This window comes from Eptatretus burgeri, chromosome 4 (genome assembly GCF_056783735.1).
Source record: "Eptatretus burgeri isolate ZD-2024b chromosome 4, Ebu_testis_v1, whole genome shotgun sequence".
NCBI lineage: Eukaryota > Metazoa > Chordata > Myxini > Myxiniformes > Myxinidae > Eptatretus > Eptatretus burgeri.
Genome location: NC_140964.1, coordinates 55274963 through 55296819, shown reverse-complemented (window position 1 = coordinate 55296819; position 21857 = coordinate 55274963). Strand labels below are relative to the sequence as shown.

General features: G+C 43.6%; 1 protein-coding gene across 7 annotated transcripts in view; it reads left to right on the top strand.

Annotated features, from left to right (window-relative positions):
* Window positions 1-21857, top strand: part of NPAS3 (neuronal PAS domain protein 3) — a 476441-nt gene that overhangs the window by 326148 nt on the left and 128436 nt on the right. For 6 of the 7 annotated variants that reach the window (XM_085878121.1, XM_085878123.1, XM_085878120.1 and 3 more), the window contains 2 exons: window positions 8684-8769; window positions 13694-13783. In XM_085878121.1, coding sequence (XP_085734247.1) covers window positions 8684-8769; window positions 13694-13783 — 176 coding nt within the window. Of the gene's footprint in view, window positions 1-8683; window positions 8770-8923; window positions 9075-13693; window positions 13784-21857 lie in introns of those variants that run through there. The other variant, XM_085878127.1, reaches the window with a different exon arrangement.

Sequence of the window (21857 nt, the reverse complement as noted above, 5' to 3'; positions counted from 1 at the left end):
CATGGCTTTGGAAGCGATTCACCTGTAGCAGAGAAGAAAGGTATCCTCCACTGTAATCTGGAAACCGGAAGGTCATTTTACATCTCTTGCAAGACTTAATTTTACATTTCTTGAAAATCTCAAAGTATCTGATGAGGTTTTGATGTTGTGCGGCAAATACCCCATAAATAATGATGATTGCCAAAAATACAGATTGCAAGTAAACTTTAAAAAGGGGTTTAGGTCCTTTAGATTGCAATACATGTGAAGCAAAAGTCAAATTTAATTGAAAATCGATGAGATCTAATCATTATTTTAGATGAACTTATTCACGTTACACTTTTTTTTTGGTGGAAAAGTTGTAAAGCACCTTCAATGAATTTCCCAGTAGTGTCTGCAGAGGCAGCCATGCTTCGTCCGCAGATTGGCAACACATGTGCAGTTCCATTTGTTCATTCGCGAATAGTTGATGCAAAAAACATAAGTATTTTAAGATCCTGCTACTAATCTATGAAGATAGAAAATGGATCGGTTAATTATTCCAGGTTGTGTTTTGTTCGACACTAAGTGTTGTCTCGCACTGCATCAACATCACCACTTTTTTTTTTGTTTGCTGCGAGGTTGTGTGATTGGTAACAGAATATGGGATTATGTATCGGTGAGTTTCAGTCTGCATCGATGAACAAGATAAACAATGGATTTTATCAACTAAAAATGGTGGAGTATGGTTTACTGTCGTGGGAAATGAGGTGGCAACAGACGTTATGAGCGTTAACCATCTGTCAGATGTAGTGTTTATGCTTGATACGACAAACACCAGAACTTTGCTAAAAAAAATAAGCACCGGAGCTAGTCTTGCAAAAGGTCAAATACCAAACCATACCATTCTGAAAGAGAGTAGTCAATCCATCATGGCAGTTTTGTACATACCCCAAATAGTCTTCCCTCCATGAAGATTGCTTTAACCTTTTATTTTACTCCTGATATTATCATTTCCTGGTACCTCTTTCAAAAATAATTAATCTCTCTGGATAAATCTGTTGCCTCCTGCCAGCATCCAAGTAATGTATCTGTCCTCAAAGAACTGGGGCCATTTTGTGAGGGCTCTGTCCTCTGTCCTTCACTCTCAAATGTCAAATCCACAATCAATAATGCTCACAAGAAAGACAAATGCCTAAACTTTGTTGTTGTTGTTGTTGTTTCAAAATCTCAGGTTTGCAATCTATCTATTTCAATAACCTCCTTAACACTTCTTGCAGCACATCCCCTTTCCAATTGATGGTTTTCCCCCTGAAAAAATGATGAACTTCCTGAGTGGCCCTGGCACCTGATGCATCAATGCTTCTTCTTCCTCTTTTTTTTTTATGCAGCACATGGCTGTGGATAACACAATGTGCTCGGGGTGCGGCTGTGCCGCTGATTCAATGACCCTGATTCAATTAGAGGAGGAATTTGGAATTTTTTCAGGAATAGAGCTCACATAGTCTTTGCAAAGGATACCTTTGGATAATTTCACGTCCACGAAGTAATGCCAGCCAGCGGGACACTCGGTTTAGCTTCCATTTGAGGAATGGCACACACACACATTGATGCTTCACCCGGCATGCGAAACACGAAGTCCTGAATTTCAGGCAAAAAGTCTGGGTAGTTATTTGAGAGGAAGAAATGTGTCCTGCGAGTTTGTCAGTTGAGCATTGTACTTTGCTCACAACTCTTTCTGCTCTTAACATCTGGGGTCTGTTTTTCACCTCACTGATCGGTGCCCTCCACATGATGCATTCGATGCCAAAGCACAGGATTTGCTTTTTTCCCACAACAGACTGGTTGGTGGACTCTGTTTACTACCAGCTCTTTATGTTGTTATACCTCCAGATCTCTCCACCAAGAAGTTTCATCCTCTACTCTTCGTTTTCCACCACAACTTCAGACCATTGTTTTTTCTCCATTGTGTGTAACCTCTTTTTTGCTTCTATCCAATACTGCTTCTCCCTCAGTCACGTAAGATGTCAACTCACTGTCAAATTGGCCAATCCTATGATTATTCCTCCAACTCTCTCTGTCAGTCCTAGATACCTGCTTATCCTTGTCTTTGTACTATCAGTATCTGTGCACCGGTATAACCAGAGGGGACTTCAGGTGCTTCAGCACTCCCCTTTATTTATTCTTTGTTGTAAGAATTTGTTTTTATTCACTGTTTGTTTTACTTTCCATGTAATAGTGTGCTAATGTAAGGTTGGCTGTGTGTAAGTGACAGTTCACTGCCATCCCAAGAACTTGCACGAGGCCGCTACGGCCGGTAGGATAAGTATAGACGTTGCCGGAACATTTGCTGGTTTTCTAGTGTTCATTATACATGGGTCAGAAACTGCCTTTTCCCCAAAGATTAATTCAGTATTATGTGCACCTTACCAGTCACTAATTTTTTGTGAGAATGTTGACGTAGTTGACTATAGTATTAAGACATTACTCCAGTCGAATATGGAAAACCAGTTCACTGGGTTGGTGCTTCTCCACCTTCACTTTGATATCCTTGTCGATACCTCTGCCACCATAGAAGAGTTTTCCTGTCTTTGCTCATGTTGACGACAGATGACTAATGTTTTGGCTGACTAAATATATTTACCACAAGGTATGTTCGTTACCTCCGCCACTGAAGGTGAAAGGAGGTTATGTTTTCACCCCTGCCTGTCTTTTTGTCTGTCTGAAAAAAATTTTTTTTGCCAAGTATCTTGTTCCGTCACATTTGGCTGTTTGTCACAATTTTTGGACAGTTTTCAAGATTTTTTTTTTTTGCTTGTTGGTGACCGGCCAAGGACAGCAAGGCACAATTTTGGTGAAGATCCAAATCCAGATCCGGAAGCTAGATCTTTTTTTATTTTTTTTTAAGTAATTCTTCAGCATTGAAAGATGGGGATGAAACAATATTGCATGATAGCTCCATAAGTTGTGGAACGATTCGGACAAAACTTGCTGGACAGATTGGTTGTGTGACAAGGACTAATTGAATCAATTTCGGTGAGGATCTGTGTCCAAATCCGATAATTTTTAAGTGATTCCTCATCATTGAGAGATAGGGCCAAAACGATATGTACCTTGATATATAAAGTTATGTTGTGGATGAATTCGGACGAGAATTGGTGGACAGGTTAGTGTGTGTGATGAGAATAAAGCTTTTCAATTTTCGTTCAGGTCCAGATCCAGATCCAACCAATAAGTGGGATACAAAACGTAAACTGTTCAGCCTGGCGGAGGGATGCGCTTTACTCAGTGCCGTTTGTTTTTGCCATAAGTTGCTCCATGAGTGGTTTTTCATTTGTCTGTTTGTTTGTGTGCAGGATATCTCAAAAAGTTGCAGACGGATTCGGACGAAACTTGGTAGACAGGTTGGGTGTGTGACAAAGACAAATTGATTCGATTTTTGGGAAAGATCACAATCCGGTTTCGGACACGAGAACTTTTGAAGTTTTTTACAGTGATTTTTCACCATTGAAAATATTGCTAAAAACGATATATAGCGTGATATTTCTAAATTGTTTTGTGTCTGGTATGATCTCTTGGATCAGGCATTGTGGTGCAGAGGTATGTGCTCTTCCAAGTTCCCTTCTAGTTTTAATTAGTTGCCCTCCTTTTTTGCTATTTGTCATTATCCAATATCTCTGACTGTCATTGTCCACGCCTGCACTTAAGTCTGCTTCAGCCTTCTAAATATCCCTCTGATACAAAGCGTTGCACATTTTTATACACAACCTGGTCCAATGCAAAGTTTCTACCATTTGGTGTAAACTTTAACTCAGTCTTTGTTTGGAGACATGGCTTATATAACAGGTAAAAGCTCAGGCTATGATGCAGGTGTGCTGGAATCAATCCAAAACAATTTACCTCTTGTCTGTCTTCATCTTCAACTATCTTGGTTCAAGGTACCAGTTAATGTGTACATTCACATATGTCAACCATCTCCACCTGTCCTTCAGCACAGGTAGAGACGTGATACCCACCGAGCCACCTCGTTGAAATACTTTCTCTTTCAAGCTCCCTTGAGCACAATCCCGGCACTAATCCTAGCTGCACCACTGCTACATGTCTCAGCCCTCTGTTGTTCAGTTCTTATATTGAGCCAATATGTCTGTAATCCTAAAGTTGAATGAGAATTATGGATAAAGAGAAAATGCTGTGGAAGCTTTCGTCATCTGCCAGCAACAAAGTCAAGACTTCTGTCTCTCGACTTGTGGCCTTTTGTATGACTGCGTATGGATCTGGTATTAATTTGAGGTCTCTTTAAGGAGATAATTTGCTTACCGTGGTTACATTTTAGATGTCTTAAAGTCAGTTGGGCTCGAGCGCCGATTGCACATATTAAATGCTTCGTTATTGGCTTGTTAATCAACACTTGCAGGTGTGCATTATTAGTTTCCTATTTGTCTATTTTGTACAGAAGTTACTTTGTGTTTCCATTAATCATGCTTGTGCAGTTAATCACTCAAATTTCTGTGAATCCAGATGCTATCTTGGTTGGGCTATCATGATGTATTCATTTAATTTAACTCGGTTCTTCGCTGCATCCTTTAACTAAATATAATGGCTTCGGTGCTCTCGTTGCCTGACTCACTGTTGCCAATAATGGATATCCTAGTGATCTGCATCCACATATAGTGGCCTCAATTTTGAATTCCATTTACAGCATAATTTTATCTATCATACCTTCAGCGTGTGTCGATGTGTTTTGTTGGTTGTTATCCCGCGATTCGGGTTTCAGAAGGTGGAACGGAGTCCTCCCATGGCTCGAGGTATCCACCTCCATTTTAGTGAGGGGTCACCATTCACTGACCAAGCTGTGAAGTTTTGTTGTTCTCAAAATTTTGTTCCGAGGGCTCTTTTCAGGAATGGCACTGAGTCCGAAACAGCTTCCAACTGTAGTTTTCTTGTTGGGTGGGACAGTCCCGATTTGATGTTATGCGTCTCGCTTCCTGACCGACCACTGAAATGTCCTGCTTCTATGTGTAAAACGGACAAAAGTAGCAAGAAACAGAGAAATATTGATTTTATTTTTCCGATCTCAAGAGAGAAAGTACACCACGATCGAGGAAGGCAGAGAACTTGACTTCACCAAATCCATCGGTCCATGTAGTCTGTTCTATACTAAATTTGTGAAGACCATTATCAAGAAGTTCCCGTTTGAATCATCATTGTGGTCTGATCTGAGAATCCTCAATCCTGAGGAGTGTACCACATCCAGTGATTTTCCGAATTTCCTGATGTCTGCTGGGCTCGTTGTCCTGACGCTGATCCTGCTCACCAGATTCTCTCAGTGAGGGAGCCTCATGAGTGGAGGAGGCCAATGGGCCAACCATGTGCCTCGTGGTTACAGAAGGTTATCGGCATTTCAAGGAGATGGAGATGGGCCAGGCACCTCTCTGGGGGATGGCCAGATGGAGGCTCCTGGAGTACTGGCCAAAAGTAGACACAGCGACGCGCTGCTCTGGCGCATGCTCCCCTTCCTGACCTGGCCTGACATATATTTATATGTATATATATATATATATATATATATATATATATATATATATATATATATATATATATATATTTATATTCTATATGGAAAATTACTGGCCCAGACTGGAAATCAAACCCAGCTCCTCTGAAAAACTGTACCTGATGAGCCCACATCAAGGGTGACATCTCGATCAACATCTCTGCTTTCATGTATTTGTGACCATAGGCTTTAATCTCAGTCTGCAAAGGTTTGAGGACCATATGGACGCTTCCTAGTTTGGAGGTGATGTGTTGGTGTAATTTATACACATGACATCGTCATCTTGTCATGGAGTCAGCGCGCTTCTATAGTTGAGTTGAATATATTTCCATATATATATACATATGTATATACATATGTATATACATATGTATGTATATATATATATATATATATATATATATATATATATATATATATATATATATACATACAATTGTGGGCTGGGGTTTGGGTGGGAAGACCACTGCGGGGTGGGGGGGGGGTGCGGTGAAGCTATCTCAGATTCCCACCAGACTCCCTGGAATTGCAGGCGATCACACACGGCTAATTCCGTGACGCGGCGGATCGCGAACTGACCGTGAACGCCAATAAATCAACCACGTGACTTAGGGTCCTCCATCTCGTTAATCTAGTTACCTAAAAATAACCATGTGATCTCATTACTAGGGGACATGCCTTGTCCGAACCGGATCAGATGCAGCCGAGCGACACTGCCAAGGATGTACTGGCGAAAAGGAATGGATCGTTGGGAATAAAGTCCCGGCTAAGTTAAGATCCAGACCATGATGGAACAATGAAAGAAAAGACAAAAACTAGCTGGGAACATTTTTACAAAGGATTTATTAACAAGCAGGCGAGGAAAGATATGTGGCACATTCAATATAGCATTTATTGTTGTCTGTAGCAGGAATTGAAAGAAATGTGAAAGGTGCGGCAATATACAAGCAACTTACAAAAGCAGACACAGAGCAGAGTTATCCCGATATAATTCTTGTACACTCTTAACTTTAACGAGGACAGGCCCCATTACACACACACACACACACACACACACACACACACACACACACACACACACACACACACACACACACACACACACACACACACACATACACACACCGATGAAGAGTAGTTAATGTAGAGAAAAAGGAGAGGGGATGAGGCTAACGGTCTCTCAATACCTTGCACGATTGTCACCAATATGTTTTGGGGGAGATGCTCTGTTGGGCGATACCTCGCTGACAGCTGGCGCATCGTCTCTTGCTCCGTGGCATTTCATGCAGCTGGCGTCGGTCCAGAGAATGAGATGCGACCGTCGGGCATGAAGGGAGGGACTTGGGTGGAGCCAAAAGCCAATGGGTGGAGAGAGAGACGTAGTCTGGAGCAAGTTGGCAGAGAAGGGCGGAGTCAACAGGCAAATGGGTAGATTGTCAATCCCAAGCCAGACAGAACGAGCCGCCAGGAATGAAGAAAGGAATGATAGGCAGGAACGACACAACAGGAACAACGAGCAGGAACGACGACCACTCTCCCTCCCACTGCCCCACGACCCATCCTTTTATAGATCCGATGGTGCGGGGCAGGGCGATGACCTGAAGCAATGTGTCATCACCCGAATCGGGCACTCTGTTTAGGCACCAGCCAGCACACGGGCCGGCTGCCATGACCGGAAGCGGCTTCATTTCACTTCTGGCCAGATGGTTCCGAGCTGCGTAATCGTCTCGCTCCAAGCACCATGACATAAATTTCCTTGCAACGAACTCCGTCCCGTATCCTGGCGACCCGGGGTTGGCGCTGGTCAATGTTCCTGCTCCACGGTGCGCCATGCGGCCGAAGCGATCCGGCCGCACAGCCTTCCTCTGCCTGATGGCAGCTGCATCGAGGTGGAGGTGCGGGAGGATGTCTGCCATCCACGGGAGACATTTGTTGCCGCCGTGGTGAGTGAAGACCAATTGCAAGATGTCATTGTCACCCCATGCGTAGATCCGACCAAAGATGTGTGTTATTCATGCCTCGTTATGCATGATGATAAAGTATCTTGGCCGAACGCAAGTCCGCCGTTAAGCACGTGGCCAGCGCACGGGGCCGCCATTAAGCACGTGGCCAGCGCGCGGGGCCGCCATTAAGCACGTGGCCAGCGCGCGGGGCCGCCATTAAGCACGTGGCCAGCGCGCGGGGCCGCCATTAAGCATGTGGCCAGCGCGCGGGGCCGCCATTAAGCACGTGGCCAGCGCGCGGGGCCGCCATTAAGCACGTGACCAGCACGCGGGGCCGCCATTAAGCACGTGGCCAGCGCGCGGGTCCGCCCACCATCGAGCATAGTGTTCGCGATTATCAAAAGCGGTGGGATGCACGGTGCCAGCCCTGATCTGTGTCAGGGAATTGAGGGAAAACTTTGGATATAATTATGTATGTAGGGTTGAGTTGAAGGAGAAGATAGATACAATTATTAAATGGAGAAATGGGTGGAATTGTGTGCGCTGAATGTGTACTGAAAGTTGCCAGCATTTAGGGTGCCATTTCTTCCATCTCCCTGGTACGTGGTCCGTGCAGTGTGGGCGTCGTGTTCGGTGCGCCTTCTGTCCAGTGGGTGGGAATTACCGCTGCACGTGAGTTCAGCAGGCTGTGATTTCTGCAGAGGGGTGTCCGGCGTAATGCCTGCTTGGCCTTCGCTGAGGACCCATCTCACAGCGAAGGGCACACATGGCTGGGATTTACCTCAGGAATAAGAGTAGAAAAAAGAATAGGAATGAGTGCAGAAATTTAATCAGACCGAGCTATGAAGTTTACACAACGCACTATCCCGTTGTCCCGCTAGACAAGAGGGAAGGGACTATCTGAACGTATATTAATGGAGTAACTGTCTTGGGACCACTGTATCATGGTTGCTATTGCTTTGGAGGGATGCGGTTCCCAGAACCACAACAATATATTATAATATGAACTTCTCATGGGTCTTAAAAACTGAACTGAACTAAAATAAAAACAGTGGATTCCTGTTTAAATTATTTACATTGAAAAAAATACGTTCATTTCAAATTTTTGTGTATTCCTGTGGACCACATCGGATTTTGTTTGTACCTCATGACTTTTTTTCTCAGGAAATACTTGTGTTATGCTGGCTTTGTGTGCTTAACAGTCATCACGTATGATCATGTATTGCAGGCATGGGGCGGCAACAACACTGTCAAAGTCCCAGCGTATTGACTATGGAAGTTTTTGAGCAGCACCTCGGAAGTCAAATCCTGCAGGTGGGTTAGCCAATAATAAAGACATTTGTCGGCTGTTTTAAATGAAGTGTTGGGGGTGGGGGAGTAAGGAAATCCTTTCTGGTAACACTGAGCTGTCACGCCCACCACCCTCACTAATGTCACCACAAATTGCTGCACTCTTTTTATCACTTAGATACCGGTGACCAAGGGCAGACCTCCGTATTCTTTTCTCTTCTCTTCTCATGTTTCTTACCGTCATTATTGCTTCGACTGTGCCGGTGCCTTCATTCATCATTCTCTGTCATTTTACTTAAATGTGCGTCTGTGCTGCAACGTCGTTGTGGGTAGGTTTAAACAAGACAAACTATCCCAGCAGATATACATACAAGGACCATCCCATGCCAGTCATTTAATTGGCAAAATATCTATTGTCTATCGTTGTAATCAATATAATTATTTGATGTACATTATGGTTTGCTGAATTTTGTTGTTCATGGGTCTAGAGTTTTCTAGTTTATATTACTAAAATCCAAAGAATATATATATATATATATATATATATATATATATATATATATATATATATATATATATATATATATATATATATATATTACTAAAATAACTGATGATTGGTTGAATGTCGTCGTGCATGTACACACATGCGCACGCACATGTACGCTTATAATCTTTCATGAATGTGGAATGGCGATTTAGTTCTAGATACTCCTTGAAAAGCGTTTCTTTTCCAAATTGTTTTCTTTCAGGGAAGATGTTTCAAACCATCTTCTCAAGGTGTTTGGAACATGTCCATGGTTCGTAATCAGTCCACCGTTTGGAATTTAATGTTGCAAATTGTGCTTGTAACTTTATGGTGGGAGAAGCTAATGTTATTGGCTCCACCATTGCTTTCCTCCCTCATGAACTTTCAAAACTATAATATGCGACAAAAAAAAACTTACCGCAACCTCATTCATCATTCCCTTTCAAAGTCCTCAACATTCCACTATTTTTCTCTGGGTGTAATAAATGGATGGCCCTTTGCATGTCTGTGATATTGCACCCAATGACGTCCATTTTGGTGAGTTTGCCATGTGTCCTTTGAACAATCCTGTTCTCAAATACTCCAATTTTCAGATAGGGGTATGCTGTCGAGGTTGTCCTCATTAGCCTGACTTGCCTGGTCTGTTTGCATGTTAACACTTAATATAAACATATTTTGAGAATGCACATGGACTGGTGCACAACACCAATTCAGATGGCAGTATGCTTTATTCTCCAAATTCGTTTTGATACACCCAGAACACAAGACAACAGGGATAATCTGACATGGTCGTGTGCTTGATTCATCCGTTGGTGAGAACATATGGAGAGGGCAAAAATCTGGCAACAGGGGGCATACCTGCAGGACGGTAGCTATTTGTCAATAGGGCATTTCTCAGATGGCCAATTCATTTTATTGTCTTTGGGTGATCAGAGAAGATGTTCCCTCTCAACTGAAGTGTTCAAACCACTGCATGCTTGTGCAAGGTTGGATGACATGAGAAAAAAATAAAATCAAGAAGTCAGTTGTTGCATGTTGGGTTCCTGTACATTAAGGTTCTGAAATAACAATCTGATCCCTTCTGAAATGACCAAATAACCATTCTCAAGAAGACCAACAGCCAATTCTGCTATTCCTTTTGTGTGAGCTTTACCATGGGAACACATTATCAGTGTTTGAATATAGCAGCAACAGAGTCCTTGGAGAAAATGACGAATGTGATTTCCACATAACAGAACAAATGCCTCCGTTGTACAATGAGGTGGAAGAAGAATTGCCTTCATTGTTGTAGAACCGTTGTTGGGCATCATGGCTAAGGTAGCCATGTCTGAGTGTACATTTAATCTCCATAAACAGCCTGTTCTTAGTTCTTTCGAGATCTCATTAAAAAATAAAACCTTCTCAGCAATTGGAAAAAAAACTTTACTGTAGGTGTTAGCTGTACTTCCTTCCTGATGTCTGAAACACGTGGGGTTCAACTCAAGCAGTCCATTTGATGCCAGGTTCTTTGGAGATGTATGTATCCTGCCCCGCATTACATTCTCATTGGCTGCTCTTGGATGCTGATAAAATGTGACAAAATATTTGACCATTCTACGAGTGTTAATAGCTTTATTTTTTTTATTTTTACTTTGAACTTTCTTGTTGGCCTCCTCCCTTGTTTTGCCATTGCTGATGCACTGTTACGACCGATGTATTGAAGCACTCGACCAAATTATTGCAGTACATGCCTGATGTGCACTCGGCAATGTGTCCTTTTAAAATGCAGTTCGTTCTTCACCCTTTTTCAATTCCTCGACGATATATTTTGTAATTGTGCTGCTCCAACAGCATTGATCGTGCTACAGGAATCTCATGACCATGGTATCTTGAAACAATGTCCTCTTTACATTTTTCCACCGTGAGAGCACAACAGCAGTGGATCATTTTAAACAGGGAATTGCATAAATGCCTAGTGGTGATGGGAATAGATGGATCCAGAGAGCTGGCTGAGTTAGGCAGGTGTGTGTGTGTGTGTGTGTGTGTGTGTGTGTGTGTGTGTGTGTGTGTGTGTGTGTGTGTGTGTGTGTGTGTGTGTGTGTGTGTGTGTGTGTGTGTGTGTGTGTGTGTGTGTGTGTGTAACACATAAATGCTTTTTGTGATTAAAATTGGAGTACTCTTTTCAGCTGGGACTTGATCAAGCACGATTGTGGGACATTTGCTGCACTCAAAAACAGGACTGTGATGTGATGACATTATAACTCCACTTTATTAAGCAATCTGACAGCTTCTTCAGTATACAGTCAAGCATTAGGAACGAAAATTTTAAATACACTAATCACATCCGAAACATTTTGTAGTTTATCACGTGTGCATTGGTTCTAAAAATAATCATAATACATGGGGATGCTAAGCCGGCTGTTTCATCTGATACCATTAGCTAGGAGACATAAAATATGCCACGGTGTCTTTCACAAGAGTATCCGATTGTTTGTCGGCACCGTGGCCAAGTTCCAACTTCCTGCTTGAATGTGTAGGGGCACTGCATCAGTGACACAGGTGTACCTCGGGGATGACAAATCCGCCAGACAAAATTCGTCATCAGATCTTAGAACAATATGTATTTGCTAGACAATGATGTTTTGCAACACGTACAAATTTATCCAAACATAATTGTAAGCTTTAACTTTACGCCCGAGGTCTACGACTCTACGTGATGTCAGAAGCAAAAATCATCATGAATATCAAACTCTCGTAGTATGCTATTAACTAATGCACAAAACGCTGAAATAATTAGTCATTTCCACACTGTGGTTTCCTGATCATGCTGTTGCGAAGCCCAAACCTGGAAAAAGCTCTTGCATGTGCCGATTTAGCGCTCCAGCCCATAAAGAGAGGAGGGTATCGGGGCTGATGACTTGTGAGGTGGCACAAGGTTCAAAGCTTCAACCAACATCTTGGGTGATGTCCTCTCTCTCGAAACAGCACGGGAAGGTCTTTCAGGATCAGCCTGTCACTTGCACTGCCAACTCTCAGGCAGCGCAACTCTCTTCTGCAGATCCCATTAGGTGCAAGTCCCATTCCCATATCGCCCCATCCCTCTCGGCCAATGGTTTTTCTCTTCTTTTTTATTTATTTTTTTATCGCAACCAATGCTGGTCACCTCTTCCTCGGCAATCTTTCTTAGTTTTTGCTTCACTTAATCATAGATTTGTGGAAATCTCCAGGAATGTGCTTCTCCTTGCAAAAGTGCTCAAACCCCCGCCGCTCCATCTCTCACTTTTGTGCTGATGTACTGCGGTTCGGCTGATAAAATTGCAGCCAAAGCTGCCTCTCTTCCAAGAAAACGCAACTGCGTGTGTCCGGCAATAATCTCTGCCAATTAATAAAACCAGCAAAGCCGCAGGCACATTCAAGATGAATTGTCTGCATCACTTGGTCATTTAATTATAATTATTTACTTTGCACCAACTGGAGCCGAAAAATACATGCAGAAAGCCCAACATTCGCCTGACTAATTTCCACTGCCTTTTCCTTTGTTTGCAAACTCTTGTGTTCATGCCTTTTTTTTTTTTTGTAGAAATTGAACGAATGTTTAATTGATGTCCAATTAAAAAAAAAAAAACCTGTCATAACAATCAAGTGCTTATGCAATCAAGGAGTCATGAGGCAGGGATTCACCTGACAAGCTCCATCACTTTTTACTGACAAGGCATTGGACAGGTTTGAAATGCTAACCTTTGCATCTTCTTGACCGTGTGCAGTGTAATTAGGTTCACATGCAAGTGCAGGCAATTTGTCAATATATTAGCTGACAGACGTGTTTCGCATTCATTGTGCTTCGCTTGGTGGTACTGTCCTGCATTTCAGTCACTAAAGGCTGCAACTGCTTTCTGCTCAGGTGGTTTTTATTAGAGTTACGGGCTGGCCAATTGATGTAGAAATAAACGATGTTGCAAAACTTTCATGTAATATATATATATATATATATATATATATATATATATATATATATATATATATATATATATATATATATATATATATTTATATATCACTTGGCAATGGCATTACGAGGGAGAGTCAAAACATCCCCCGCCACCTTCCTCCACCCCAATCGTGAAGGAACGGACGGTCCTGTGCCAGCTAAATTCGCGCAGTGGTTTGTCCTTTTATATGTCTTTGCAGCAGGTGTCATGCTCCCCCCCCCCACCCACCAATCATCTGCCCCTCCCCCATAGCGGGGGGTGTGTCTGCTGTCGAAACAGAAGTCATGATTTCAGCTCCAAAACTTTTCTGAAAAGGGGAGAAACTTTTTGACCCTTCCTCTTGAAGCAATTGCATGTCTTTAATCCACATCTAGATTTTGAATAAATCGTTATTATGATTATTATTATTATTATTATTATTTTACTTTCCATTATGTGTTTCTGTCTGCAGTCACTGGATGGGTTTGTTTTTACACTGAACTACGACGGGCGGTTCCTCTACATATCTGAAACGGTTTCTATCTACCTGGGCCTCTCCCAGGTAAGTGCCAATGAAGAGCACCACTAACCAAATTTGCTCCCATGTTCCGGCTTCTGGCATTTCCACGGAGCTCTCGTCTTGTGACTTCCTTTGAAAGCCTGATAAAGGCTCTTTCTGGCAAAGCAAGCGGCTGCTATGGGCTCCAGGAAACTTCGCAAGATAATGGCTAAAAGGGAGTGCTTCTGCTTACGGCTCATTGCAAAAGGCCCTAAAGTACATCATTAATTTGAGCTTTTGAGTAAATCCTCTCCTTGTAGATAGGGCCAATCCATGAATAACATTAATTGAGTCAAACACAAAGCAAAGCTCTTTTCATTTGAATCTATTCCATCGTTGTTGAGTTTTTGGCTCGCCATTGTGTGCACAAATGAAGGGTGGAACTAATAATATATATTCATTTGAAGGGCTTTATCTCTTTGCAAGTGCCTATTCTACTTTGTAGGGTTTTTAGTTTCATATCATGATTATCGACCGGTTTGCTTGAATATTGATGGTGATTATTCAATGTTGTAAATGTATTGTTGCCTTAATGATTAACAATGAATTGTAACTGCTGGTGTCCTCTGTCTTCTCTCATCTTCTTTGAGATGTCATCTCCCACTCTGTCCATCGCAACAAAGACAAGAGGAATTGAAGAAAACGCTGGGTTATTTATTTATTTATTTATTTATTTATTTTTGGCAGTACTGACTGTGCCCCTTCCCTGAAATAATTCCATTTGATGGTCTAAAAGAGGATTCTGCTGATTTTGAACTCTGGTTCTGGAAAAATTATTTGAAGAATAAGAAAATAGCATTTCAGAGAACTCACCAATGTAACCGATGTGTTGGGTCTCGATGGGGACTTCTTAGAGAACGTGCTGCCCCTTGATGGTACTTTGGCTGACTAAACCTTTCGAGATCAAGAGCAGACAATGAGGACCTTTCTTAAAGGTGGTATGTCCATGACAGACTAGATTCACACGGAGTGCAATGATGGTAGGACACAAGAGCCCAAGGAGACAAATGGTCATGTATATAAGAGCTCGTTGCACCAAAAATCTCATGTATTTGTAGTTTAATAATTGGCACAATATTAATTTTTTTGCGGATGCATATTGTTCATGGAATACATTAGTGAAAGATCAGGAAGTGATTATGATTGGATCTATGAAGGTCTTTGTACTTTTATACAATGATGGCTCTGCAATCCTGAGCTGGCTTTGATGGAAGGAAGGTCTGTTAAATCACCGTTGCTCACATCATTGGCTTCCATTGTCACTCGCTGTCTCCCAGAAGAGCAAGAGCTTTCTGATATATTTTTTTCTTTTTTTCTTTCTCCCCCCAATGAACCATCACCGGTTGTGTTGGTTTTTTTTATTTATTTATTTATTTATTTATTTATTTTGCCAGGGCCTCATCCACCCAGGCTCAAAACTCTTGCTGATCCTGCGTTTTCACTCAGGCCGGTGTTTCATGAGCCAGTGGGTGGCTAAAACTGATGGCTTTCGTTTTCGGTTTACCTCCCACAAAAAAAGAAAACCGCTCTCCTCGCAGAATCGATCAAACCGCAACTCTTAAAGCTGCGGTCTTTGCTGCTGCCTGAATCGTTTTGTCATTCACGTCAATTTTCCAGGCTCGTTATGCCGGGCTCTATTCGCGTACAGCTCCCGGTTTCTGTACGTGGGTTCGTTGGGGTGGGGGAGATTTGCAGTGTGAGGTTGGGTTGGGGCTGTTGGGTTCAGTGCGGGCCTCTTTGCCTTCGCACCAGGGATACATATATATGAAACGACAGATTATTGCAGAAAATACGATAATCGTGCAAGAGGTAATAGATTAATTAGCACAAAAAGGACAATTAACCGCTCATCAGGGATGATTATGGTTTAGTAATTGACACTAATGGTGCTTTAACCTTCAGAGTTTGTGCAGCAGTGTTGGGTATGGATTTTGATTCGCTGGATAATAGATCACAAAGGTGAATGCTGAGAGGAATATTATTGCTGTGTTTTGCAAATGTTTTCTCAACCGTACAGGAGCTGTTGGAATGAACACATCATTAAGTTTTGAGCGAGTGGCAGGTCGAGTTAGACCATCAGGCGTTTCCTTCGAGATCCATGAATTATTGTTGTTGGTTTTTACATTAATCTATTGTTCACCGAGGAGATTGTACGTGAATCATGTGGTGGACAACAGGGTTTCAATCTCGGTTTCCACCTGGCACACTGAGCCATCCAGATGAAGATCAAGAACGACCTGAGCCTTGGCTCCATCGGGGGAGCACTGAACAGGCCAACCCAGGTTTTCATTCGTTTACAACAGCTTTTCCCGGTAACCCCCATTGCATCGTGCTGCGCGCCTTGCTTGCTTTCACAAGAACCACAACTTGGTCCTGAAACCTTAATCCGAAAAGGAAAACGATGATACTTTGTGGCCGTCCTGCCTTTTGATACTCATGTAAGGAGATTACAACCAGTGCTTAAATTATCATCATAATCATTGATAACTTCAAAGGTTGAAATATAACACATATTATTAATAATAAACATATATACATTGATGTATGTTTGTTTGTGCATAGTCGTGGCCAAAAATATTGGCACCCTTGCACTTCTTTTTCGAATAACTCGCAATTTTCTCAAAAAATTAGTTGAAATTGGCAAAAGTATTTTGTCTACACAATTCCTTATTTCACTGTTCATGTTACAGAACCTTTGTTTTTTAATTCAGAACTTAATATATCCTTTTAAATCAGAAAATACAAAGAAATGACATTGACAAAATTATTGACACCCTTGACTTAATATTTGGTAACACAGCATTTGGACAAAGTAACTGCAGTCAAGCACTTCCTGTAGCCATCAATGAGCTTCGTACACCTCTACTGGCAGGATGGCCCACTCTTCTTGTGGAAACTGCTCCACTTCTCCCAGATTTGAAGGGTGCCTTCTCCCAACTGCTGTTTTCAGATCTCCCCACAGGTGTTCAATGGGATTTAGATCTGGACTCATTGCTGGCCACTTCAGAACAGTCCAGTGTTTTGTCTTGAACCATTCCTGGGTGTTTTTTGAAGTGTGTTTAAGGCTATTGTCCTGCTGCAAGACCCATGACCTTCAACGGAGTCTCAGCTTTCTGACACTGGGTTGAACTATGTATCAGGTCAGGTCAGATTAGATCTGTGACTTGCTACAGGTACCATGTAAACCTGTACTAACCTGTTCCATGGTCGGATTATCGGTGACGAAACCGTCTCCCACACCAGGTTTTCTGGTGAGGAGGGTACATGATATGGATACCCAGCAGGATGAAAAACAAAACCTGTCAAAGAGCGGAGGAGCTCCTTGTGAGCCAACGGCCATTCGTATCGAGTGCCCAACTCTGCGGACATCCTCCTGCAGTTGGGTTACTTTTTATTCGGAGGTTGGTGGCAAGATTTGCACTCCGGCCACCGTAAAACCCTTCATTTCCACAAAATGTATTAAAAGCATTAAAAATCTGAAAACCAACTCCGTGGGAGTACCTCCTGTGCAGCTGCCCTTCGCAAGGCAGCTCACCGGATGATGGGTTTGTGACCCCCAAGCTTTGATGATAGGAGGGGCAAACACGGGGTGACCTTCCCGGGTCAGATTGTGTGAGTGTGTGTCAGGGTGGTGATGAGGTGTCGTCCACCAGACGGCGGACTCCTTGGGTTAACCTGAGGCCATCCCTTCGGGTGGGTGCCTGGAATGTCCAATCCTTAAGAGAGGATGATCACTGGCTCTTATCATCTGAGCTCAAGTGTTTGGACATCGGTATTGCAGCACTCTCTGGGTTCGGAGACCGGATTGCGGCGAGTTCATGGTGCGTGGTTACACCTACGATTGGTCTTGTGCCTCTGATGGTCACCATTGCCCAAGGAGTTGCTGTTGCTGTATCCAACAAGCTGACTCCAATGGTAATTGAGGTAACACTGGTCAACGAGCGTATTATGAGACTAAGGATTCGTCACTCATTGGGCGTATGGGAATTTGCGTCACTCCCTGGTTTCTGTATATGCTCTGAATGAAGTGAGTGATCTCACCGAGAAGGAAACATTCTATCCCACGCTCAAGGCTGAAGGTGATCAGTGTCCCAGGCGAGATACTCTTCCAGTCTTGGGGGATTTCAATGCATCGACTATAACCGATTGGGATGGTTAGGAGACATGTGTTGGTCCCCATGGGTCTGGAACTGTGACCCAGAATAGCACAAAGTTCCTTGACTTTGCAAGAAGTCATAGACTTAGGGTGGCCGGTTCATGATTTCAGCGCCCACAGGCTCATCTCTGGACTTGGTATTTCACACTGGCGGTGTAGCAAAGGAGATTGACTGTCTGCTCATTGATGGTCGCTGGAGGATGATCCAGAACTGCAGGGTCTACTGGAGTGCACAGTTCCTTAATACTGACCACAGGCTTGTTGCAGCCACTCTGAAGTTGCAGCTTAAATCCAGGAGAGTGACACCATCACAGCCTCAGCTGTATGTTGGCAAGCTCAAGGATGAGAGGGTAGAGCTGAGGTGTTTGCAAACAGGCTGAGTGGAGATTTGGGGGGTCTGGGTGCTTTGGGGAATCCTGAAGAGTTGTGGAGTGCTGTCAAGACCACCTTCCTTGATGTTGCCGGTGGATGTCTTAAACTCACCGTGAGGTGAAGAAGAATGCTGTCTCTCAAGGGACACTGGATACCATTGACCAGAGTCGCAGGGCCAGGCTGAATGGCAGAGCTGAGCTGTTCAGGGAGCTGAGGCGTAAAACTGTACGTGCACTCAGGGTGGACAAGGAGGCCGATGTGTGAGGAATCTGTGAGGGGGTAGAGCATCACCTGTCGTCAAGTGATTATTGTCCTGCTTATTGGGGAATTTGTGCTTTGCGTTCATCCAAGCCCATCCCTCGGTGTACTGCCGTAAGTGCAGAGGGTGGTGGGCTCTTGACAGAGGAGTCCGAAGTAAAGGCCCGCTGGGCCAGTTACTTTGAGTGGCTGAACCAGGCTTATCCACAGCTGTAGAGTTGGATGAAAGGGATGTTACAATCCCTTTTGCTGACCCTCCAATCAACTGTGGTCCACATTCATTTGTGGAAACACGGGCTGTGGTGAACCGGTTGAAACGGAGTAAGGCTCCTGGTATCTGTGGCATCCATACTGAACTTCTCAAGGCTGGTGGAAATGCTGAACTCGCATCGTTGCATGCAGTTTTGTGCTCTGCCTGGAACACAGGCATCATCCCAACTGACTGGAAGAGGGGCCTTGTTGTCCCTCTCTGGAAAGGGAAGGGTGATCGCCAAGACTGCAACAACTACCGAGGGGTGACGCTGCTCTCAGTGCCGGGCAAGGTCTTTGCTCGGATAATTCTTGATAGGGTTCGCCACCATCTGCTTGAGCACCAGCGTCCAGAGCAGTCAGGCTTTACACTAAAGAGGTCAACGATTGACCGTATCCTTGCTCTTCGGGTCCTCACTGTTTCAGGGTTCGAACGCTGGACCTTGAATTACAATGCTTTGATTTGGAGAGACACAATAATCAGGCAAATCTAACAGTATAATCACCACAAAGATAATATACCATCACAAAACAGCACATGTGAAGTCAAGAACAGGTCTATAATTTCTTTTTCATCATCAATCAAACCATTAAGCAGCCAATTGATCAAACTACAATCTGTGAAACAAATAATCATTTAAACTAACAAATAATAAAACAAACAGTCCGTTAAACGAACAATTAAACTAACAAATAGTTAAACTAACCAGCACAGGTCGAATATAATGCGAGATTGAGTAGTACAATCTGCTCTTCCTATCTTCAGTCATCCCTCTTTATATACTTTTTTTTGGCGCATTACTTTTTGAGCAAGACCCTTTGTGAGGTGAGTAGCCTGACCTGCTTTTGCATGGAGCATGTTTCATGGTTTAGCCGTCAAGAGTGTGGATCCTGAGAAGTGCCATATATGGGAGTCTTTTTTCCCTGGTTTGAACAATAAACAGGGTTCCTGTTCGTGGAACTCTCACAAGACATCTGCATTAACGATCACCGTATTTTCCTTATCTCAAAGCTCCAGAGAGAGAGAGAGAGAGAATGAGAGAGAGAGAGAGAGAGAGAGAGAAAGACACAGAGAGAGAGAGAGAGAGAGAGAGAGAGAGAAAGAGAGAGAGAGAGAGAGAGACACAGAGAGAGAGAGAGAGACACAGAGAGAGAGAGAGACACAGAGAGAGAGAGAGAGACACAGAGAGAGAGAGAGAGACAGAGAGAGAGAGAGAGAGAGAGAGAGAGAGAGAGGGAGAGAGACAGAGAGAGAGAGAGAGAGAGAGAGAGAGAGAGAGAGAGAGAGAGAGAGAGAGAGAGAGAGAGAGAGAGAGAGAGAGAGAGAGAGACACAGAGAGAGAGAGAGAGACACAGAGAGAGAGAGAGAGACAGAGAGAGAGAGAGAGAGAGAGAGAGAGAGAGAGAGAGAGACACAGAGAGAGAGAGAGAGACACAGAGAGAGAGAGAGAGAGAGAGAGAGAGAGAGAGAGAGAGAGAGAGAGAGAGAGAGAGAGAGAGAGAGAGAGAGAGAGAGAGAGAGAGAGAGACACAGAGAGAGAGACAGAGAGAGAGACACAGAGAGAGAGACACAGAGAGAGAGACACAGAGAGAGAGACACAGAGAGAGAGACACAGAGAGAGAGACACAGAGAGAGAGACACAGAGAGAGAGAGACACAGAGAGAGAGAGACACAGAGAGAGAGATACATGGGGGATGGGGGGGACGTGATTCCCTCCCGCTTTTCTGGGTCAGCACTGCTTTCCACATCACAGTCGTGCTGCACAGAGTTTCTATTCGGCCCGTCTCTCCAAATAAAATTCATGGTTATATCGTAAATCATTTAAAAAAACAACATCAGAACACGAACAAAAATTTAACTATATGCAAGCAATAAACAAACCTTAATCAGAGAAAAATATTTAAAAGCAAGTTTTAAGCGAAAGAAAAACTAAAATCTCTATTTTAGCCCTCACAACTGAACGCAGACGAGTTTCGGCAGGGGCTGCTTGCAGCCAATGTTGATCTCTTTGAAGCGTTTGATTCAGTGAATCGGGATGCCCTCTGGAGCATTCTTGATCTTCGTGGGGTGCCACCAAAACTGATCAATTTGATGTCTGAACTGTACTCTGGAACTGAGAGTGTTGTGAGATGTGGTGGTACCATCTCTGACTTATCTCCAGTTGTTACTGGAGTTTGTCAGGGTTTACTGGATTCTGGGGAGGATGTCTGAGAGATCAAGCTGCGATGCATCGTTTGGGAATGTCAAAACCTCTGACCTTGATTTTGCAAATGATGAAGTCATCTTTGCGGAGACTCCAGATATCCTTTTGGGGGCCTGTGAGATGCTGAATGAGTAGTCAGAGCTGCTGGGATTACAGGTTTGCTGGGTCAAAAGTAAGATCCAGGCTTTCAATGACATCTTGGATGCTGCTATCTTGGCTGTACCTGTTTGTGGTGAGGATGTTAAGGTCATGGAGAGATTCACTTAGCTTGGCAGTGATATTCTTGTCTCTGCTGGCTGTGGGTCAGAGGTCAATGGACATTTGGGTTGGGCCTGCGGAAGCATGGATTCACAGGATCATGAGGTGTGGCGCTGTCAGTACCTATGCTGGAGGACAAAAGTCTGAGTCTTCAGGTCGTTGGGGCTGTCAGTGTTGCTCTATGGATGTGAGACTATGACTCTGACCAGGGATCTGAGATGGAGACTTGGTTCCTTTGGCACCAGGTCTCTTCCGACAATCTTTGGCTCTTGCTGGTTGGACTTTGTGTCTTTGTAACGAGAGTTTACTGAGAGAGACTCAAATGAGGTTTGTTACTTGCATCTTCCCTGAGCAGCAGCTGCATCTGTATGGACGTGTGACTCGTTTTCCTGATGCTGATCCTACTACCCAGATTCTCTCAGTGAGGGAGCCTCATGAGTGGAGGAGGTCAAAGGGCTGACCACATGCCTTGTGGTTGCAGTCTACTGAACAGCATCTCAAGGAGATGGGGATGTTCCAGGCATCTGCCTGGGGGATGACCAGAGGGAGGCCCCTGGAGGACTGGTGGAAAGTGGAAGCA